This window comes from Podarcis muralis, chromosome 3, assembly GCF_964188315.1.
Source record: "Podarcis muralis chromosome 3, rPodMur119.hap1.1, whole genome shotgun sequence".
In the NCBI taxonomy this organism is placed as follows: domain Eukaryota; kingdom Metazoa; phylum Chordata; class Lepidosauria; order Squamata; family Lacertidae; genus Podarcis; species Podarcis muralis.
In genome coordinates, this window is record NC_135657.1 from 26,748,171 (window position 1) to 26,769,741 (window position 21,571).

At 45.1% G+C, this 21,571-nt stretch overlaps 1 protein-coding gene across 2 annotated transcripts in view; it reads left to right on the plus strand.

The window, feature by feature from the left end:
* The window catches only part of SMYD2 (SET and MYND domain containing 2), a 35,324-nt gene extending 14,905 nt beyond the window's left edge, over positions 1-20,419 (plus strand). For both annotated transcript variants that reach the window (XM_028724657.2, XM_028724655.2), the window contains 10 exons: positions 1,764-1,874; positions 4,316-4,376; positions 6,417-6,541; positions 7,872-7,939; positions 8,892-8,994; positions 11,049-11,159; positions 13,053-13,173; positions 15,070-15,244; positions 17,424-17,532; positions 19,980-20,419. In XM_028724657.2, coding sequence (XP_028580490.2) covers positions 1,803-1,874; positions 4,316-4,376; positions 6,417-6,541; positions 7,872-7,939; positions 8,892-8,994; positions 11,049-11,159; positions 13,053-13,173; positions 15,070-15,244; positions 17,424-17,532; positions 19,980-20,060 — 1,026 coding nt within the window. In that variant the 5' untranslated portion in view covers positions 1,764-1,802 and the 3' untranslated portion in view covers positions 20,061-20,419. The remainder of the gene's footprint in view (positions 1-1,763; positions 1,875-4,315; positions 4,377-6,416; positions 6,542-7,871; positions 7,940-8,891; positions 8,995-11,048; positions 11,160-13,052; positions 13,174-15,069; positions 15,245-17,423; positions 17,533-19,979) is intronic.
* The last annotated feature ends 1,152 nt before the right edge of the window (positions 20,420-21,571 follow it).

Consider the following 21,571-nt stretch of genomic DNA (forward strand, 5'->3'; position numbering starts at 1 on the left):
GCCTGAGGAAAAATTTTAATTAACTATGCTTAAAGAATCAAAGGGTCAGGACGGAACATTGGAAGGACATATTGGCATTGTCAATTTTGTATCTTCCTTAACATTTCTTTCTTTTTCTTTTTCTTTTTTCGGCGGTACAAACCCAAGTGCGGAATGTGGTATTCTACCCCTTGTGTACCAAAAAGTTAATTGTTTAGTGAAGAATCTAAGCTGCTACTTGACAACTTCCTTTCTGGTCAAGTGTCAGATATTGTGACCATGAAATAAAGCCCTTTTCAGTCACACACACACACACACACACACACACAGAGAGAGAGAGAGAGAGAGAGAGAGAGAGAGCTTTATTATGATTGCTTATTTGGCAAATATAAGTGGAGATTTCTGGGAAATATTTCCCACACAATCAGGTTTCTGAATGGTCACCATCCATTTGCTGGTGGGAAACTGAATGCTGGACTTCATGTAGGCCTTTGGCCTAGTCCAAAAAGGCTCTTCCTTGGCTCTTATGCTTATTTCTTGACAACTCTTGGTACTTCCAAAATTTGCCCATTTAATTTTTGTGTTTGTTATGTCCATAATACTCTAGGTATAAAGAACTTAATCCAGTGACTTCAACCAAGTCATTGTCATTAGATAGCTCAGTTTGACTGTTGCGGCCTACCCAATAGATACATGTGCTTAGATCGCATTTATTTCAGAAGGACAAGCTCTTAGGAAGCTGCCTTATATTGAGCCAGGCCACTGATACATCCAGGTCAGTATTATCTACACTGGGTTGCAGTAGCACTTTAGGGTTTCAGACAGGGGTATTTTCCAGCCCTGCCTGGAGATGCCAAGGTTTGAACCCGACGCCTTTGAATGCAGAGTATTTGCCCTGTGGTTGAACAGCAGCATCTCCCCGTTCCCAGGTCCTTGACTAAGGGATGAGCTGCAGCTGCAGGACAGTTGCATTTGTTTTGCATTCTCATTCAGAAGAAAAATGCTAGCTCATCTATAGGTCTCATTGAGTATTTTGTCAGGAGTGTCTATCCTTGGAGAGTTAGTAAGTGGGTGGGTCATGAAATGGAAGCAGAGGCTGTGGAGGATGCGGGGGGGGGGGACAAGCAGAGAGCATGTCGAGAGTCCTCTGCACTTTGGCAAGAGATGGGAATGTGGGGAGGCTGAACGGTTTGAGTAGGTAGTGAATCTGACTTGCCCAGGCTCCAGGCCAGCTGGCAGCCAAATCCGCAACACTGCTCTCGATCTGTGACCTTGTAACTAGTAGTGATGGCCACCAACTTAGATGACTTTAAAAGAGGACTGGTCCGATTCATGAAGTATAAAGCTATCGACAGCTACCAGACATGATGGCCATGTTCAGGGTATTCCTCTGAATACCAGTCGCTGGGAATCACAGGCAGGGAGAGCACTCTTGCTTTCATGTCCTGCTTGGAGACTTCTCATAAGCCATACAATTCCAGCATGGTGCTGGAACTGATGGGCCTTAGGCCTGATCTGGTAAGGCTTTTCCTGCGTTCTTAACTAGTCTAGGGTGTGACTTTTATAATATATCGTTTTGGAGCATGTTAAAAACGACCTCATGAAATAGCTCTTTTATCTTCCGATTGGTTCCATCCTTAGCTGACTTTAGCAAGTGTCCTAGAGGAAACACATTTCATTTGACCTCCAGGCCCAGGTGGGGCGCAGGGCATCCTCTTCTCATTTGCAAAGCACAAATCTGCAGTGTTGATTTTTTTTTTTTTAATGCCTGTTTAATCTTCCAGAAACAAGACTGGCCCCTGCACAAGCTGGAATGCTCGGCCATGTGTGTGTTTGGGCAGAACTGGAATCCCTCGGAGACTGTGAGACTCACTGCAAGGATTATTGCCAAACAGGTGAGCAGGGCCCAAAGACTTCGGCCAGATTTCTGTTTTGTTTTGTTTGGAGATGGAAAGAGCCAGGGAAGTGACTGTGTGCTCCAGTAGCCTCTGGTGCAAAGTCGCTTCACAACATCTTGTTTGTGTATATGCCGGCAGTTGCTCCTAACATGAGTAGTTGAAGCATCTGCAGTGTTTGTGCTTAAGAACCTCTTGAAGTGCTGTGCTCTTGAACCTTTCCCATCTATTAAGTCACCTCCCTCGTTCTTCACTGAATTTCTCCGTCAAACATGCTTTGCGCAAAGTCTTTGGAAAGCAAAGCCTTACAAATGTAATAGCACCTTTTATTCCCAATGTCCTCGGGCACAAGACTTGACTGCAAGCGGTTCACACAGTGTTTTTGCATTGCATAACGTTGGTGTGAAGCTCAATGAAACAGGGTTTATTGGGGGAACTGTACAAACCTCTGTTTCAGATGCTCATTATGGCCGTGTTGCCGTGAATTCCAAATTCTTCTGTCTGTTTTGGCCAGATTCTCCACAGTCCAGCTGTCTGGAGGCTGGTGGTTCCTTCACATATGACATTACATACACATGGGCTTCTTGGCAGCTTGACCAGGGACAGTCCTGTTCCCCAGGCTGAAGACTCAACCAGATGCTCCTCTCACTAGGAAATGAAGCCTCTGTGGCAATATGTCCTTCCCAGATGGAAAGGACACCTTTCAGGGAAGAACGACCACTTGTACTTAAAAACAGGGAAGGATGCAGAGGAACTGCAATACCTTAAAGACCGCCTCTCCCCATATAAACCAACCCAGACTCTGTGACCATTCTCTAAATCCCTTCTTTGTGTGCCTCTTCCACAAGAGGTCAGGAGGGCAGCAACACAAGAACAGGCCTTTTCTGCAGTGGCTCCTCATTTGTGGAATGTTCTTCCCAGGGAGGTCCGTCTGATGCCTTCATTATACATCTTTAGGTGCCTCAAAATGTTCCTCTTCTCCCAGTCCCTTGGCTGATGAATATTCTACAGCCTTTTAACTGTGTTGGGGGTGGGTATTCATCTTCTTTTTAAACTATTTATTTTGTGCTGTTATCTTGTGAACTGCCCTGAAGTAGAACCAGAATCTTTGGACGTATATAAATTTAATAATTATTAGATAAAATCCATAGAATTACAATGTTGGAAGGGACCTTTGAAGGCCATCTGTGTGAATTCACTGCTCCAAGTCGGATCTGCAATCAACTGCAGCATCACTGGCAGACATTCCGTTCCAATCAATATCTTTTCCCAAGGAACTCTGGGAGTTGTAGTCTGTGGGAAACAGGGGTCTCCTAATGGCTCTCAGCATCCTTAACAAAGTACAGTTCCCAGGATCCTCTGGGGGGAGCCGTGGCTGCTAAAGTGTGGTATAGTAGTGCTTTAAATGTTCAATATGGATGTGGCCCAGGTCTCTATAAGTAGGAAGCCCTCTAAGCTGGAGGGAAATCTGACCCTATTTATGGAGGCTCCTCCCAAGGCAAAATGTGGTTTTCTGAAGCATGTTCTCTCTCACTCATAGAGTGTTCGCAGGGAAACAAAGTGGGACCAGTAAGTTTCAAGGTCACAGCTTTGTATGTTATCATAACGCTCCCAACTTCTCTCCCCCTCTGTAATAATGATTAAAAAAAATCAAACCTCCTAAACAATGGCCTTTGAAGAAATTCTGTACATTTTGAGAACTGCTTCTGTGATAAGGGTGACCCAGATGCAGTGGGGGGGAGAGGACTCTGAAGGCATGCTGGGATGGTAGCTTGCCTGACTCCCCCTGTGCTTCTTTCCTTTCCTTTCCTTTCTTTTTAATTTTTTTTTTAAACACACTCTAGTGGTGATCCACAAACAAAATTAGATGTTTAATGATGAAAAGTCATTGGAATAAATTTGTGCTTTTATAGCTTGCAGGGAAGTGGGAGGGAGCCCTACATGCCATATGAAAGCTAAATATGCAAACCATAGTCCCTGAACCTCAGCTGCTGGGCCACCTGCAAACCCATATTTAATGGCCAAGATTACAAAGAAGTGGCCTTAGGCCAACGCTGGAGTGTTGCTTTTGAACTCTGTCAACATTGAGATTATTCACTTTCCTCAAAGCAAAGTCTGCCTTCTAATAGCTTGCTGCTGTTAGTTGCTTTCTGCAAATCTGCAGCTAAAAGAAATTACGATTTTTGTTTAAAAATAATAATAATTAAGAAATACTTGTTCTGTTTGTGCAGGCATTTTCACAGGAGTTTTGGGGCATAGTGGCCTAGGGTGTCAGCAGATTTAAACCAGAGTGCAGTTTGTTGACTCATCTGGGCAGTTTGTGTGTGTGTGTGTGTGTGTGTGTGTGTGTGTGTGTGTGTGTTAGAAAGGACAGTTGTGAATAAGCTGGTGGAATGTGTGTGGGATTTTTTGCAAATGTCACTTCTTTTCTTCATTACTAGAAAACACACCCTGGAAGGACTGAGTCAGAAAAACTCCTTTCTATAACAGAGTTTGAATCCCGTAAGTATAGAAAAACGGAAGACTACAAGGGTTATTCCATAGGGGGTTCAGAAAGCATTTTGTAGCTGTTCAACAAAACCTGCCTGTGTTTACAAGTCTCTCTCTCTCTCTCTCTTCCTGTAGTATTGAGAATGATATTTATTCATCGCTCTTTAGAAAAAGTCTCAAAGTGACTAACAGTACATCAAAAATACAATGCAATAGGCAAAAACAATAAAAAACAGACACAATACAGTACCAAAAGGTTACATTATCACTTCTCTTATGAATTATCATTATTTATCTTGAATACAGTGAGTTTTCGTGGAAAAATCACAGGCTATATATACCCTCTTTGGCCTCTCTGTTTGCATTTTGCCTCTATAGCTTTGCATATACTAATTATAGCACAATACACAAACATTTTACACACGTGCATTTCTAGATCTACCTCAACAAGGTGTCCTATTCTCCTCACCCCCCCACCCTTCTGCCACCGCCAATGATTCTGTTGTTCCCCTTAACTTGGGATAAAAGTGAATTGAAATTCTGGTCCATTGATTACACTTCTGTCTTGTCAAAACAGCCTTCCTGGCAACTCGGGTGACTTTGGTGGATTGTAATGTGAAATTTTAAAACAGCCAGCATTGTTACCAGGGGGGAATCTAGTCAGTGATGGTACAGTTGCTTGATAGTGACAGTGTCTTTGGGGCTAATTGCAGGGCCCTCCAGTGTTGAGTTGCATATCTGTCACTGCCAGTCAAATCTGACATGTCCTCGGCGGTTGCCGCATCCCAAATGCTCAAAAGGTGATCTAAGGAGGAGTGAAGGCCTGTGTGTGTGTGAACCTATTTCCCCCGCTCAAGGCAGAGCTCAAAACTGAGCCGCTATTAAGAAGGCTAAGCAAACTGGAATTGCCTGCCAAGCATTCGTAGTGTTGCTCTCTTTCTCGGTGCTGACAATAAGGGGAACAAGTGAGCACAACCATGCACATATTCGAGAACAATAATGTCTTAGATTTGCCTTCTGCTCAGTCGGAACACCTTGAGATGCGGTCATGAAATGCAGCTATCTCTAGGAAGAAATGTACAACTTTTGTGCATTTGCCAAGAATACCACTACATTATATTTATTGTATTTTTAAGAAGACCATTTTTTTAAAAAAAACCACCAACCTTCTGGCTTTAGCATATTAGGTTGTTTAATGTGTCGCTTTTTCAGGCAGCTTGATGCCGAATTGAGCAGAAGTGGGCTGCAAGATCACATTTTTATGCTGTATGTGGGGGGGGGGGGAGAAGAATTTGGATTTGATATCCCGCTTTATCACTACCCGAAGGAGTCTCAAAGCGGCTAACAATCTCCTTTCCCTTCCTCCCCCACAACAAACACTCTGTGAGGTGAATGGGGCTGAGAGACTTCACAGAAGTGTGACTAGCCCAAAGTCACCCAGCAGCTGCATGTGGAGGAGCGGAGACGCGAACCCGGTTCACCAGATTACAAGTCCACTGCTCTTAAGCACTACACCACACTGGATCTTCTCCCCCCCCCGCCCCCCCTCCTGCCACACACACACACACTCACTCTAGGATCTCTATCATTTACTGAAGTCTGGCGTGGCATTTATCAATATTTTATTTTCGATTGATTGTTTTTTTAACCAGAGTAAAAACCCAGTTTTGATGTCCTGTGAGGAACTGTTCTTCCCACAAAGAGAGGCCTTTCATTAGGTGTCATTTAATTCGGTGGTTCAGTGGCTTACTTGAGCATTCGTTAGTGGTGCATTGACAAATACACAAAAAGATTACACAGTGTGTTTCATAAGCCAATGTTATTCCCAGCTAATATATGGGTAGAAATGTGCCAGCTGTTAGATGCTTCCTGGCATTGTTCCCTTCCACAAGGCCTACAAGGAGGAAAATGATACTCCCCGCAGTTCAAAGAAGAGTTCTTGTGACTGATTCTCTTTTCTTCGAGGGCGTCCTGTCTTGAAGCGGACTTCGCTGCACTTCACTGCAAGTAAATTGGTCTTTGTATTGAAGCGGGATTTCTTTTCCTTTGCAGATCTCGATAAGCTTGACAATGAAAAGAGAGAGTTGATTCAGAATGACATCTCGGCTCTCCATCACTTTTATTCAAAGCATATAGAATACCCTGACAATGCAGCTCTTGTGGTCCTTTTTGGTCAAGTAAGATGGATTTTAAAAAGGGGGTAGGGGGTTAGGGCTGGATCCAAATGGCACCTTTGGGGGCATGTGATCTTGCACTGAGCCAGAAGTACAGGAAGCAAGGTTGAAAAAGAAGCTTAGAGTTGTGTGCAATTTTGTGTGATAAATCCCACATTTTGGGCCTTGCCAGCCCCACAAAACTATGTTGTATGGGGCAGGAGGTATGGACTTTGCTTCAAAATGGTTTAAGGGTGTTGCATGCACTAAATTGAGTCATCCCCCAAAACCCTCTATTAGAAGCCTCCTAGGTCGGCGGTTTGAATCCCCGCAGTGGGGTGCGCTCCCGTTGCTCGGTCCCAGCGCCTGCCAACCTAGCAGTTCGAAAGCACCCCCGGGTGCAAGTAGATAAATAGGGACCGCTTACCGGCGGGAAGGTAAACGGCGTTCTGTGTGCTGCGCTGGCTCGCCAGATGCAGCTTTGTCACGCTGGCCACGTGACCCGGAAGTGTCTGCGGACAGCGCTGGCCCCCGGCCTCTTGAGTGAGATGGGCGCACAACCCCAGAGTCTGGCAAGACTGGCCCGTACGGGCAGGGGTACCTTTACCTTTTAGTGGTTCTGGAAACCAAAGCCTTGGCAAATAATTTTATGCATGTTTGCATATTACATTTCTTCAGTATTTGTCCCAAAAATGTAAAGTGTGGAAGTGATCTATGCAGTTCTCATTTCCCCCCCTTTTGATATAGCCTAGTACTCAGTCCCATTTTCTTTAGCATTTACCCTTTTTATTTGTTGTTGACTTTCTTTAAAAAAGAAACAATAATATGTATCATAAAGTAGATATACAAAATGCAGACCAATACATAAACATACTGAGCACATATTGTAAACATAAACACTATATATTAGGAAATGATTTTTTTACAAACATCGAGATAGTAATGTTTGATGTTAGTACATGACATGAATGCTGTTGTATACACATTTTAAAAGATGCTGCTGTCTAAATGATGTAATGGAAGGTACGGCTTGGAACTGAATGTCATTTTGAGACTGAGAATAACACACTCAGCTGCCTTTTCGCCCCACCTGGTTCCAGGATGCTGACACACTTTGCTGCAGCTCAGCCCGGCTGCCGCATCCTTAATCTTCCACTATAAAACTAAATTGAAGGCAAACTCTGACCTCCCTTCTTGTAAAGCTAGTCGCTCAGCAGCAAGACTTGATTAAGAATAAGCAGCATTCTAATCAGATTAATCAGGATGGTGCAGACAAATATGGTCACTTAGGCATGCGGTGCTCAACAAGCCAGCGGGTTTTTAATTTCTCTCCGTCTTTCGCTTTCTCTCTCAGGTGAACTGTAACGGCTTCACAATTGAAGATGAAGAACTTTCACACTTGGGATCAGCGATATTCCCTGAGTAAGTGTTTTAGATGCAGTATCTCCCCCAGGGGGGGAAACACACACACACACAATTTCTAAGATCTATCAATTAGTTTCCAACAACAACAAAATCCCCCAGTGCTGTAAGTTATTTGCAAAGCTGAGCAAGGCATTCCTTTCTCAGCTCTTGGAGTCCTGCACACAGCTCCCTTCCTCTTTGTGTTCAACATCTGTGCCTGTCTTATGAACCAGGTCCTCACCGTATACCAGGTCTGAGTGGTCCAGGATCTCAAAGGGCCAATACTCGGGCCGATACGGTAGTTCCCTTGAAACTGTTGAGATTTTAAGGTGCTTCGCTGTGGCTATGCTGCAAGCAGCTGTTCCTAGGACTTCACTATTAGAGGTAAATTCTATAAGCTGATAAGACATTTTGTTGTCTTTGAGCTTCATGAACTCGCAACTTTGCCCTGATCATACAGTTGTAATAATAAACTTCATAAAGAGACTTTTGAGCTGCTTTGCACATAACGTTAAATCAAATACAGGCTTGCTGCAAACGCACAGGTTTCCAGAGAGGTGTTTGCGGCTGCTGAGCTACTGCTCTGTTCCTACTGCTGTTGTACTGCTGTGAGCTAAGTCATGGTTTGCCTTAGTGAGCCATCCAAACCCAAGCTCATGGTTTGTTTCACTCCAAGCAAACCATGGGCTTTAACCAAGGCTTGTCTGGAGGAGACGAGCCTCCACAATGTTAAGCCAAACTATGGCTTGCTTTCCATGAGTGTAATAGCAGGAGGACTATGGGGAGGACTGCAGGTGCCCCAGGAGCCCTTGCACATCTGTGCTGAGCCATGGTTTGGTTTGGTGTTATGTGCAAACCAGCCCATTCAACACAGGTAATTGTCACAAGTCCTGCTGTATACAGTGCTCTTCCTTGTGGTCTTTAATATTGCTGCTCATGGAACAAATGGGTGCCCTTTTGTTTTTGTCAGTGTGGCGCTCATGAACCACAGTTGTTGCCCCAACGTGATTGTCACCTACAAAGGGACCGTGGCTGAAGTCAGAGCTGTGCAGGAGATAGAAGCTGGTGATGAGGTAACTGTGCAGTGAATGCCTGCTTTCAAGGGATGGGGAGGGACTGGTTTGTAAAACACACAGCCTGCCATGCACCTGCGGTGCGTCTTTCCATCTGTGTGGTAAACTCATCCTCCACACGCCGTTTGAGGATTCTCCCCTTCATTTCCAAATCCAGTTACGACGATGTGGTCTTTAAACTGGGGTAGCCAGCACCTCCCCTCTCGAAACGGTGACTTATTTCTCTGACAGAAACTACACCTGGCGTTTAAAAGAGGTCTCCTGTCCAAAATGGCAGCCCCCTAATGAGGTCTCCCTCACTTCTCCCCACAAGTACAGTGGTGCCTTGCAAGACGAAATTAATCCGTTCCGCGAGTCTCTTCGTCTTGCGGTTTTTTCGTCTTGCAAAGCACGGCTATTAGCGGCTTAGCGGCTATTAACGGCTTAGCGGCTTTAAGAAAAAGGAAACAAACTCGCAAGAACTCGCAAGACGTTTCGTCTTGCAAAGCAAGCCCATAGGGAAATTCGTCTTGCAGAACGACTCAAAAAACGGAAAACCCTTTCGTCTAGCGGGTTCTTCGTCTTGCGAGGCATTCGTCTTGCGGGGCACCACTGTATTAGCCAGACTTAACCAATGTTTCTTAAGCATGTTGTTTAACCATGTGGTCCTCCTTTCTCTGAGGAATGGGGATTGGATGTAAAATAGGACGGTGCAAAAGGTTAACAGAGGCCTGCTGTTTTTCAGCAACAGAATCACGGGTATTTCCCTCCCTTGAACTCAGGTTTGAAGAGGTCACTTAAATAGGCCAAGGATAGCTTCAGATACTGCCTGCAACATGTCAGGCCGGTCTGTTTCATAACCTAACCCGCTCCGTTAGTCCACCACACACCCTTCCCCACAGATCCATGCTCACCTGATGTTCCTACGAGGGGCGAGGACATCGTTTACTTTTGCTGCATTCCAGAAATCCCAGTTGTGGGATTATTCAGGAAAATATTTACGTGTTCCCTTTGAATGCCTTATACTTATTCATTTATGTAAAATAAAGACGATTAAACGGAATAACAGCAGTGCCAACAGAAAGAGTGTGTGTTAACAAGTTGGTAGAATATTCCTAATCAAGGGAGTATTGAACTCCTGGAAAAAGTTCTCTGCCATTCAATTAGCGCAGAAGCGCAACAGATTTGTCCTCTGTGGCGTGGCCTGTGCCTCCACCTTCTGGCTCAATGTGGGTACTGCATGGGAAACCTGTCAAGATTTCTGTGTGTCTGTGTGAGTGTTTAGATTGGCTCCCATATTTTCTGCCTGGAGAAAAGCAATTGAGATGCACTCACTGTAGGATAAAAACAAGCAACTGCAAACTAAAATCAACTTGCCCTGGGCATGTTGAGAGAAGGTGAAGGACACACATGCACAGAAACAAGAGCAGGCTCGATGGAAAACCATGCGTTGGCGCTGGAGCAGATATGTGTTTAGTTTTCCTTGTAGCCTTTTAATTTTATTATATTTTGGGTGAGAAATTTTAAGATCAGCATTTGAAACTTTCCATCTTATTTTATAACCGGAAGAAAATTCTTTGAGTTTGCGTGTATTTGTGTATTTGGAGTTCTGTTTTCTGCTTCTGCTTTTGCTGCTTCTTCTGGGCAGATAAGATACTTTGCTAGCCAAAGCTAACTGAGTGGCTGTTTACTTTTTTGCATCCACGAAGAGGCTTGGAATAAATGTGTCTCTGCCTATATGACCTTTTGTGTTCAGACTTGCAGCAAAATCCAAAATCCAACAGAGAGTTGGAAATGGAGCTGGCATGGATAGGGGTGTTTGTGTGTGCTCCTCCCCACTTTAAGCTGACACATGTTCAGCCATTAAAACCTGCAGATTCTATCAGTAGTACACAAACTGAACTTGAGCTGTATTTTCCGGGGACTTAGCACTGAAGCCTGGCACATTATGGAAATGCAACGAGTTTCTGGCCACTCACTGCAACCAGTTTGTAGATCAGTGTATGTTGATGTATAACCTGTAGCATTTTAATACTTATCTGCTGTTGTTATATTACCCGTCTGTCTTTTTCCAGATTTTTACCAGTTACATTGACCTGCTATATCCTACAGAAGATAGGAATGATCGGTTAAGAGATTCTTACTTCTTCACTTGCGATTGCAGAGAGTGCATTACTAAAAAAAAGGTGATGGTATTTAATAGAGTGCACATGCTTTATTTATTATTTAGATTTATAGCTTGACTTTATAGCAAAGGCAAAGCATTTTTTTTGTTTGGGTTCTTTACCTCATCATCATTTACTACCATCTAATATCTATATTGTGCCTGTAATATGAGGCTATAAAGCAGATCTGTGACATGGCATACCTCCTACTTCCAATTCCCATTGGTGCAGCTGTGTCTGGCTTATTCAAGGTCAACCATTTAGACTGCAGGAGTAGTGGGCTCCACATGAGTTACTCCCGTTGGGCTCCAGCTCCAGCCATCTCTGACTATTGACCATGCTCCCTGGGGCTGGTGGGAAGAGGAACCTAAGAACCATCATGTTGGTTACTCTTTGTCAGAGCTGGTTCAGCTGCACATCAGTGCAGAGACTCAAAGATGAGCAGTAGAGTTGATTCTTTATTCAGGGAAACACAATACAGACAGAGAAACCTATGGGCAAAACTGGCCCCCAGTAAAGCAGTTGTCTGAATTGAAGATCTGGACCTCCTATTTCCCCTCTGTCTAGCTGTTTTCCCAGCAGTCTTAAACTCCATCTTAAACTCTCCCTGTGCTCTTTGCTCTGTTACACACAATGCCCTCCGTGCCCTTGGAGACAAGGGGGAGGAGGGATGAATATAGTAGGACTGCTGCAGCCTCACCCCCCTACCTCCTCCTCAGCTGCCTGTCCTATGTCTGCAGTGCTTTCTGTCTTCTCTTCCTCTCTCTCACTGAAGCCTGTTACTTATTCTATGGGTATAGGGCAGTATACAAATTTAATGCATAAGCATCCGCATCCAACCCTTCTGGCCTTCCCCCTTCATCCTCTGACCTGTTTTCAGTGTGTCCCCCCCCCCCCCCCCCGGCTCTGAGCCTTCGTCTTCTGAGGCTTCCCAAGGGAGTTCTCCAACTGAAGCCTCCCACCACTCCTCATCATCCAGCCAGTCACTGACACCCTTGCAGTAGGGCTGTGGCTGAGCGCAGCCTTACCCCCTGTTCCCCCCATATAGCTTTCCCACAGTCTCTCCCTCTCTCCAGAGAGCAGATGCAGAATTTGGGATGATCAAGACATTAACCTGAGAAACTTGGGGGAGGGTGTGTGTATTAAGGGAACATGTCCCAGAAAGCAACTTGCTGGGGGAGGGGGAATAGCCACTATGCTAGCTCCCCAGAAGGTGGGTCACCGGGAGGGATGTTGCCGCTGCGCAAATGCACCAACGGAGCCAATCTGGTGTTCCTGCTGGTGCATTCGCACTGCACCAACCTCTCCCCCACCTTGGCCTCCCCATACAAGCAGCAGCAGCTCACCCACCAGGAATTCAGCACAGTGGCTCTGCCCACTTCTGACAGGCAGCATTTCAGCCTTGCGCCATCCAGGGTCCAAAGCAGCCCCTTTAGTATGTGGCATCTTCAGGCAGTGCTTAAAAAGGCTCCTGCTTAAAGCCCTAGAATGTCGTTGGGTAGAGAATACTGACTCCGTATAATGGAGCTTCCTATCCAACTAACAGCGTGTGGAAGACATGGGTAGGCAACAGGGTGGACTGAAACTCTCATCATCCTTGACCAATTTGGCCATGCTGGCTGATGGGAGTTAGAGCCCACCAACACCAGAGAGCCATCCATTGGCTACCCCAGGAGATAATCAGTCAGGGACCCGTGCAGATGCTACAGCGCTACCCTCGTGTCCTCTGTGAGAAACCCTGGTTAAATTTTATCATGGTTTTAAGTTCTCTTCTTTTAACAGATCCCTATAATCTCTCTCTCTTTCTCTCTCGCTGCGTGTGTTTTGCACAGCTATTGTTGGTTTCTGTGTGGATCTGCTTTTTGTCTCGGAGCTGGGGGAGGCCTTGTAACTCTCTCGCAACTCTTCCCTCAGGACAAAGATAAACTGGAAATCCGCAAGCTGAACGAGCCTCCATCAGCAGAAGCCATGCGAGATATGATCAAATATGCCAGAAATGTGATTGAGGAATTCAGGAGGGCCAAACACTACAAATATATCCTTTGGTGTTCTCTTTCTCACTCGCTCTCTTTCTTATCTGTGCTCTCTGTTTAAGCTGAACTTTAGATTCAATTGAGCAGCCTCATTTTGTTGAGGCATGTCCAAAAATGCAATTCCCCAGCGTCAGGCTGCTGTATTCCTCTCTCATCTCCCCCCACCCCTCCCCTTGCTCTGTTTCTCAACCCCAGAGTTTCTTTTCCAGCAAGTAGGTTTGGTTTCCCTTAGAGCTGAGCTTGGCTGCAGTGAAGCAAGGTAAAAAGTGATTTGCAACTGCTCTAGAGTGTAATTTTTTTGACCAACAATGCAAGAAAGGGAGTGTGCAAAGCTCTTTAGTCTAACACAGTAAGTGTGTGCGAGACCCTCCACTGATTTAACATTTCTTTGGTGTTATTTTACATAATTTTGGGGTGATTCCAGGTGGGTAATGCAATCCTAGCCCAGCCCAAGGATGGTCAAAGCAACAGAGTCACCACCACAAATGGAGCCCCATTGCTTCCTTGCTAGTCAGGGTCGACAGTGTAGAGGGGTTTCCTCTCTAGTAGCTGAACTGGTACAGGATCCAACAAATTTCAGGGTCCTATCCTGGCAGTGGGACACGGGTGGCGCTGTGGGTTAAACCACAGAGCCTAGGACTTGCCGATCAGAAGGTCAGCGGTTCGAATCCCCGCAATGGAGTGAGCTCCTATTGCTTGGTCCCTGCTCCTGCCAACCTTGCAGTTCGAAAGCACGTCAAAGTGCAAGTAGATAAATAGGTACCGCTCCAGTGGGAAGGTAAACGGTGTTTCCGTGTGCTGCTCTGGTTCGCCAGAAGCGGCTTAGTCATGCTAAGAAGCTGTACGCCGGCTCCCTCGGCCAATAAAGCGAGATGAGCACCGCAACCCCAGAGTCGGCCACAACTGGACCTAATGGTCAGGGGTCCCTTTACCTTTACCTTTATCCTGGCAGTAGCTTTGTGCTGGAGGTCAGGCCTCCAGTGCAGTGGAGCCCCCTCATTGGAAATCTGTGGGTCTGGGCCTGGAAATGGGTCCATGTTTCATTCTCACTCCCAAGCTCCATATCTGATGCTTCAGAGGGGCATGCAACCCAGTGCAGAGCACACTGAATACTGCCACCCAACAGTGCCTCTGTCTCGATGGGCTTACATTTCCTCCTGTTTGCCTGCATTGGCTTATCACTGATCCCAGACAGGGGTTCGGAACCTTCCTGGGAGCTGATGAAAATGCCAGAGAGAGACTAAGACTGATAATATTTTTCCCCAATTCCATTGACAGTCTTAGACAGCAGTTTCATGTACATTTTACAACATCATGTGGGAGAAGATGGAATTATGTGCACCTTCAAATGCCTGGGTATAAGAGTCCACCACCTGACCGTTGAGCTATCTGAGCTCAGGACCTCCTCCCAAGATAGCTAACAATAATGTCCAGATGCAGTTTGCCTCTGAATGCCATCTGCTAGGAGCAAATACTTGAAGGGCTGTCATGGCAAAGATGGGGCAGGCTTATCTTCTGATGCACCTAGAGAGCAGTGGAAATGGCAAGGAAACAGGTTTTTTAAGCTAAACCTCAGGAGAAAAGTCTGTGCAACAGAGGAACAAACTGCCTCCAGATACACTGGGTTTTCTTTGTCTAATCAGAGGCCCAGGAATGTCTTTCTTGCATCCTGCATTGCACTTCTGGAGTGGAGCAGGAACTTGGACCACGTGAGCTCTGAAGTCCCTTCCAACTTGTGTGTTTCTGCAACGGAGCAGGGCTATACGTTTCTGTATGGAACGCTTGTGATTTTGCTTAAGAAGGCTTTTAAGGAACAGGTGTTCAGCTGTGTAGCCCTGGAGTCATAACCGGGCATTCGTTCCCCGCTTACTTTCTGTGCTCCTTAACTTTTGGCTTACCCCCAAGTGAACTGCTCGAGGTTTGCGAGCTTAGCTTGGACAAGATGGGCGCTGTGTTTGTCGAGAGCAATGTTTACATGCTGCACATGATGTACCAGGCTATGGGAGTCTGTCTGTACATGCAAGACTGGGAGGGTGCTTTGCGCTACGGGCAGAAGATTATCAAACCATACAGGTAGCGTTCCTGAATTTTTCTGTGTAATTTGTATGAAGTGTCTCTAAAGAAACACACCCACCCAAACACACCTTCACCTTCCAATTCAATGAACTGATCTCATTAATGACTGTTTCTGTGTAAGCCAAGCCTAGCAGCTAGAAGCAAAACAAGATAATTATGTGCTTGTTATCCCAAGAAACCAACTCCTGAATTATTTACATATTTCGGAAGCGGGGCTGTCAGCTGATTGAAGAATACTTAGTTGATTGTGTGAGGTTTAATGTTATTTAAATCTCCATATGAATGAAATGGTAGCTTTGAGGGGGGAAGGGAAGCATTTTGTTGTAACTGAATGGGAGAAGGAACATACAAGTATGTGTTGCAATGGGCGTAATCTTGGAGGTATTCCTTCCTGTGTGATGGGAAGTGGGAAACCCCCTTAGAATTTTTCTAAAACAGTCCTTGCCAGGTGCAATTTTTATATGAAACATGGTTAGCACTTTTTAAAAGTAGGTTGTCTGGTGATTCAGGAGAATCATCCTAGTTGATAAAATGTCCCCCCCCCCCCCAAGGTTAGATTTGATCTACCAAGAGAAATCACTCAGTGGAGGAGGGGTTAAATCTGCATGGCAATTTTTATTTAAATACATATCTTTGAACATATTTTATCCAAAATATATGCATGTTGGTACTTGTTTTCTGCTGGAAAAGGAGAAAATTTGGAGAAGTGCAAAAACTGTACATTCGTCTAGGAATTGTAAGTGGCCTAGAAACTACAATTAATCCAGAATAGGGCTGCTAGATTGGCTCCCAGTTCATTTCTGAGCACAAATCCAACTGTTGGTGTTGACCTTCAAAGTCCTAAATGGCTAAACCAATAAAACTTTAATAAAAAATACTTTAAAAAAAACAACCCTAAATGGCTTCGTCCCTGTATACCTGAAGCAGCATCTCCACCCCCATCATTTAGCCTGGACACTGAGATGGCCTTCTGGCAGTTCCCTCCTTGCTAGAAGTGAAGTTACAGGGAAACAACCAGAGGGCCTTCTCGGTAGTGGCACCCGCCCACCCATCAGATATCAAGGAGATCAATAATTATGACTTTTTGTAGACATTTGAAGGCAGCCCTGTATCGGGAAGCTGTTAATGTTTGAGGTTCTGTTGTGTTCTTTTATATTCTGTTGGAAGCATTGCCCTGCAGCCCATGCAGAGAGGAGCACTACCAGCGGCATGTTAAGCCCAGAGACTGTGGCGTGGCACACCCTACCGTTGTGTGTGAGCCAGTCGCAAGGCTGCTCAACGAATTATCTCGGGGCATAATTTTCTCTCCAGCTGTGGAGTGTAAACAAACATCTCCCTTTGAATCAGATGCCAGTATGAAGTCATAGATCAGCTGGTGGGGAGCGGTGACTGGGAAAACACAATGGCACATTCTTGCCCCAGAGCCTGAATCAGATTTATCACCCCGGTGATTTGCCTAGGTTTTTTGGGTTTTTTGGTGGGGGGACTTGGAGACTGATCTTCTAAGCTGGTTTAGGCTGGCTGCGCAACCAGCGGCATGCTGACATTGCAGCTGCGAGATTGTTCTCGGTTTGCCCCTCTGCTCACCTGATCTCTGGTCTAAGTGTGTAGTTTGCCCTGAAAAAGTATGAGCCTCATTTGACCAAAGTCCATTTCATAAGGTGATCACAAATTGACCGTGTGTGTATATGTTGGCAACAGCCGGAATGCGTTAGCAAAAAGAAAGAAAAGTGGAGCGCACCAATAATTCCTTCCATTGAAGAATAAGAGAGCAAAGTATATGCCTGTGGGGTTATGTCTGAATAAACTAATCCCATGAGATCAGAGTGGAAAGGCGAAGGGAACACTTTGATAGAATGGAATACTGGCAGAATAGAGCACATACAGCTATGACACAATTCCTTAATTTATTAAAAGTAAATGGATAAATGTTATTTTTACAAAGTATTTTATTCTTTGTGCAATTTGTTTTATGTTTGTCCTGTACAGTTCATTTGGTGAAATTGTTACGCATGTTTAAAAAGAAAATGGTAAATCAACCATTATCAATAATTGCATAAAAGGAAGGGCAAGATGTGGGTCTTGGCCTGCCGAGCTGTTGCAAACAAATTTTGTAGAACTGAGGTTTCAAGTTCTGGTGAAAGCAGATGTTGTTCCTGTTTTTCTTTTTTTGCAGTAAACATTATCCTTTATATTCCCTCAATGTGGCCTCCATGTGGCTGAAACTGGGGAGACTTTACATGGGCCTGGAAAACAGACCTGCTGGCGTTAAGGCTCTCAAGAAGGTATCCTCACACACCCACACACCCAGCCCCTTAGATGCTCTTATGACATGCATATAAACGTTTCGCTTGGGTAGAAATTCTGAACTGCCTTTGCATAGCTATAGTACTTAATTTTCCAGCCACCTTCTACAGCTTCCTGAATTGGCAAAATGAAAGTCCTCCTCCCATTCCACAATGACTATTTTAGAACTCAAATTTATGGATCGTACTTTTGCTCCTACCTTTGATGCCCCGAATCTCCTTCAATTAAGGTGGCAGCAACCAGCAGTTCCATTTAATTGGTACACACGGTTTTCCCAACAGGATCCGTCACTGAAAAGTCACTCTCAGTTTCTGCGGTTTTGTGTACAATCAAGAGCTGTTGAGAAACTGAATGTTCTTGGCTCTGATGGAGGCTGGCATATGGCACAAGGCAGATTGCATTTCAGTAGCTATCTTGAATGTTAGTGCATATGGTAGTCAAAATATTTTTTTTCCCCTGTAGCTGGAAAACCTTGTTAGGTGGGGTGGGGGTGCAGGCAGTGTATTGATCGGTTGTGGAGGGCTTTGGTTTGGCCTCCCCTTCCTCCCCTTCACCTTGCAAGGACTTTGCTGTGGAGCCCTCTCTATACGGACAGACATGTGAGCATTAGTTGGTAGGGCATCCCTAAGGCAGTGGTTTTCAAACTTCTTGAGTTCACGGCTCCCTTGACCAGCTACATTCTTTCTGCGGCACCCCTGTGGGGCTCAGGAGCCCAGTTCTGTCACCCCTTTCCTGCAGAGCTGGCAGCCTCTCACCCTTTTTTGAACACCCTTGTAGAGTGTTCCCTCAGCCTCCTCTCATCTCCCCTCTCCTTGGGAGTCCTCTGGACAGCTGTTGCCACCACCCTTGCCTGCCCCTCCCTGCCCCAAAGAGAGGTGCCTCCTCACACTGCCCCACAGGGGCCTGCGACTTCTCTGTCCATTCCCAACAGCAAGGGCTGGTTGGCTGGGCTTCCTTGCCTGCTTGCTTTCTCTGAGGCTGCCTCGGCTTCTGGCAACCAGTACCCCCTGGCCAACCCCAGAGGCACCATTCGCCTGGGGAGCTTGTAGCCAGGGATGCCGCAACAAACAGCTGTGCAAGCCTTTGGGAGGCAGAGACACAAGAGGGCATCAGAGGAGGGAGGGAAGGAAAGAGGGACAGAGGCCAGTGTTGCCCACAACACCCCTGACCATCATTCAAGGCAGCCCAGGGTGCCACGGCACACTGGTTGAAAACCACTGCCCTAAAGCAAAGATGGGGAAAAACAGCTGGATTTTCTACAAAGAAATGGTGTTGTTCTACATAGAAATGGTGTTGTTCTACATAGAAATGATTTTTGACCTAGAAATGGTGTTGTTGAGCTTCGCCAGTGACTCCTAGGCTTGCTGTCTACAGCTTCCTTAATTTTTTAGTTACCTTAATTCAGTTTGGTAGGGATGGCTAAAACATGCTTCTGCTGCACAGGTGTGCACCATCAAAAGGAGGATTCAGGTGGACCTTTTTAAAATAGCATGTAAAGTATTAATTTACAGTGCAATCCTGTTCATGTCTATGTAGAAGTAAATCCCATTAAGTTCATTAGAACTTACTCTAGGTAAGTGGGTACAGGCAACGACCGATTAGCACGGGGGTTCTGTTCTTGATCCCCATGCACATTGACGGAGCACGCATAAGCCTGCTCCATCCCGTTATGCCTCACTCCACCCCCTTGTCCAGCCACTTCCGGGTTGCCGTGATGCATGCGGTCGCAGTTGCATGTCAGTTGGTCGTTGCCTGTATAGGGTTGCAGCCTTGGCTACAAACTTTATTTTGCAGATGAAGACCAAAGTAGTGCAACACAGGCTTGAAATGCAGATCCCAAGAAGTTGCCTCAGTGCCAGTGGTTCCAGGAAACTTGGCAACTAAGCTTCAACTTCTATCTGCAGCATCTGAATGCTGTGGCTGTTGCGTCATAAACTCGGGGGGGGGGGGATTGGTTCCAGGAGGACCAGCAAGGGGCGACGTTGGAGCTGTTCTAGTCAGAGTAGCAGATACATGGAGGGTTGTGGTCATCCCGGTTAATGGCTAAAGCATCACCCTCTCCCATTGACCATCCAGACTCCATCTTGCTTTCAAGTACAAGCAGGCCCAAATTCTGCTCGAAGCAGCTCTGCCTGAGAGTCATCTTCTGGTTAAGTTTTAGAACAGAAAGGCAGATACAATGTCGTTTAACTTTTTGCTTGTCTGTGCCTTTCAAAAGAGTTTGGAGATCTCTTAGGATCAAAAGGTGCTGTGTATATAATAAGGGGTTTGATTCTTTACAATCAAATGGGCTGTTTTCAGTTGGGTACATTTAAGGGGACAAAAACCAGTCAGAGGTTTCTGACTCTTTGGAATCCCTGACGAGAACATTTCATAAACCAAGGCTGTCTGAATCAATTGTATTTTTTCTCTCCCTCTTTCGCAGGCAATTGCCATCATGGAGATAGCACATGGGAAAGATCATCCATACGTTATAGAGATCAAAAAGGAATTAGAGGCCCACTGAGTCTTTGAATCTATGCAATCCTTCAACCTTTCTTTAAAAGCCTTGCTATGGAAACTTCAGGAGTGCTTTGAAAATTGACATGGGATGAAAGCTTTTCTGTAAAATAATTGGAATGACAAACATGTGGTGCACCCGGGCCTTACCTCTTGCATTCTCTGAGGTTGATGTGAAATATCTTGAGCCTTGATGAATTAATTTTGAATGCTTTTCCCCCACTAAGGAAATGCCACGGTTTCATACAGCTAATGCCTTTGATGGATCATGTGCAGAGATGACCAATTCTTTTCTCTACAGATTTTAATGTACTATGTATCTTAGCCATGCAAAGCAATTAATTAAAATGGGACAGCCTTGCTTGAGCCTTGCTTGAGCCTTGCTTGATTGCTTTCCTTCTTATTGTGACATGAGCTTTGTCTTTCAAAAAATGCATTGCAGGCACATTCATTGTAGCTGCAGCATTTGTCGTAGCTGCAACATTTGCACTCCAAAATTTTGCTACAAACTCAGCTCTTGCATATATTGACTCCAGTTATTCATTTCTAACACTGTGTGTCCACGCTTAGGATAACAATGTCAACATGGATAATGGAAACATACTGTTCCCTGCAAATTGTGTATGGATGTATTAGCACAAGTTCCTGGGGTCTTACGTATCTTCAGGAATAAGGAGAGATGTAGGGTTGACTTTACTATTGTTCTTTGGTAAGAACTGGATGCAGTATCACCCAAGAAACTGGTTCCAGTCAATTAGCTTTGCAGCCCAATCTTACAGAATCTTAGCAGCTCCAAAACAATAGGAGGAAGATTCCAAAGAGCAGGACTAGAACCAAAGAGTGGAAAATACAGGGAAGCCAATTTGAGCTAAACATTAGGAGAAACTTCTTAAGAACGTAAGAGTCCTGTTCCATCAGGTCAGTGGTCCATCTAGTCTAGCACACTTTTCTCACAGTGGTCAACCAGATGCCTTTGCAAAGTATGCAAGTAAAACCTGACCTCAACAGCATTCTCCCCAGCTGCAGTTTCCAGCAACTGGTAGTTAGAAGCAGAGAGAAAAGAGAGCAGCTCAGCAGTAGAGCAGATGATGATGATGATGATGATGATGATGATGATGATGATGATGATTATTTTATTATATTTTATTTTATTTTGCTGGAGATATTTAGGCAGAGGCTGACAAAGCAGTCTGTCATGGATGCTGTCATTTCATCCTCCATTGTTGATCCTGCACTGAGTAGGAGCTTGGATGAAATAAAATTCAAAGGTCCCTTCCACCTCTGTGATTCTCCATGTGTGTAGAAATTTTCTTTTTCCAGTGTTGCATATTAATCTCTTCTAGTTTCATAAAAGTTCCCTCCATTTAAAACCTGAAACCTTCTGTACTTGGCGATGTTTTCAGAGCAGTCATCTTAAGTGGAACTTACCTGAAAGGATGTGCGTCTATGGAATCTGGATAAACTATAAACGAATGAATGAATGCCAGCAGCATAAATTCTCAGTGAAATCCTGTGCAC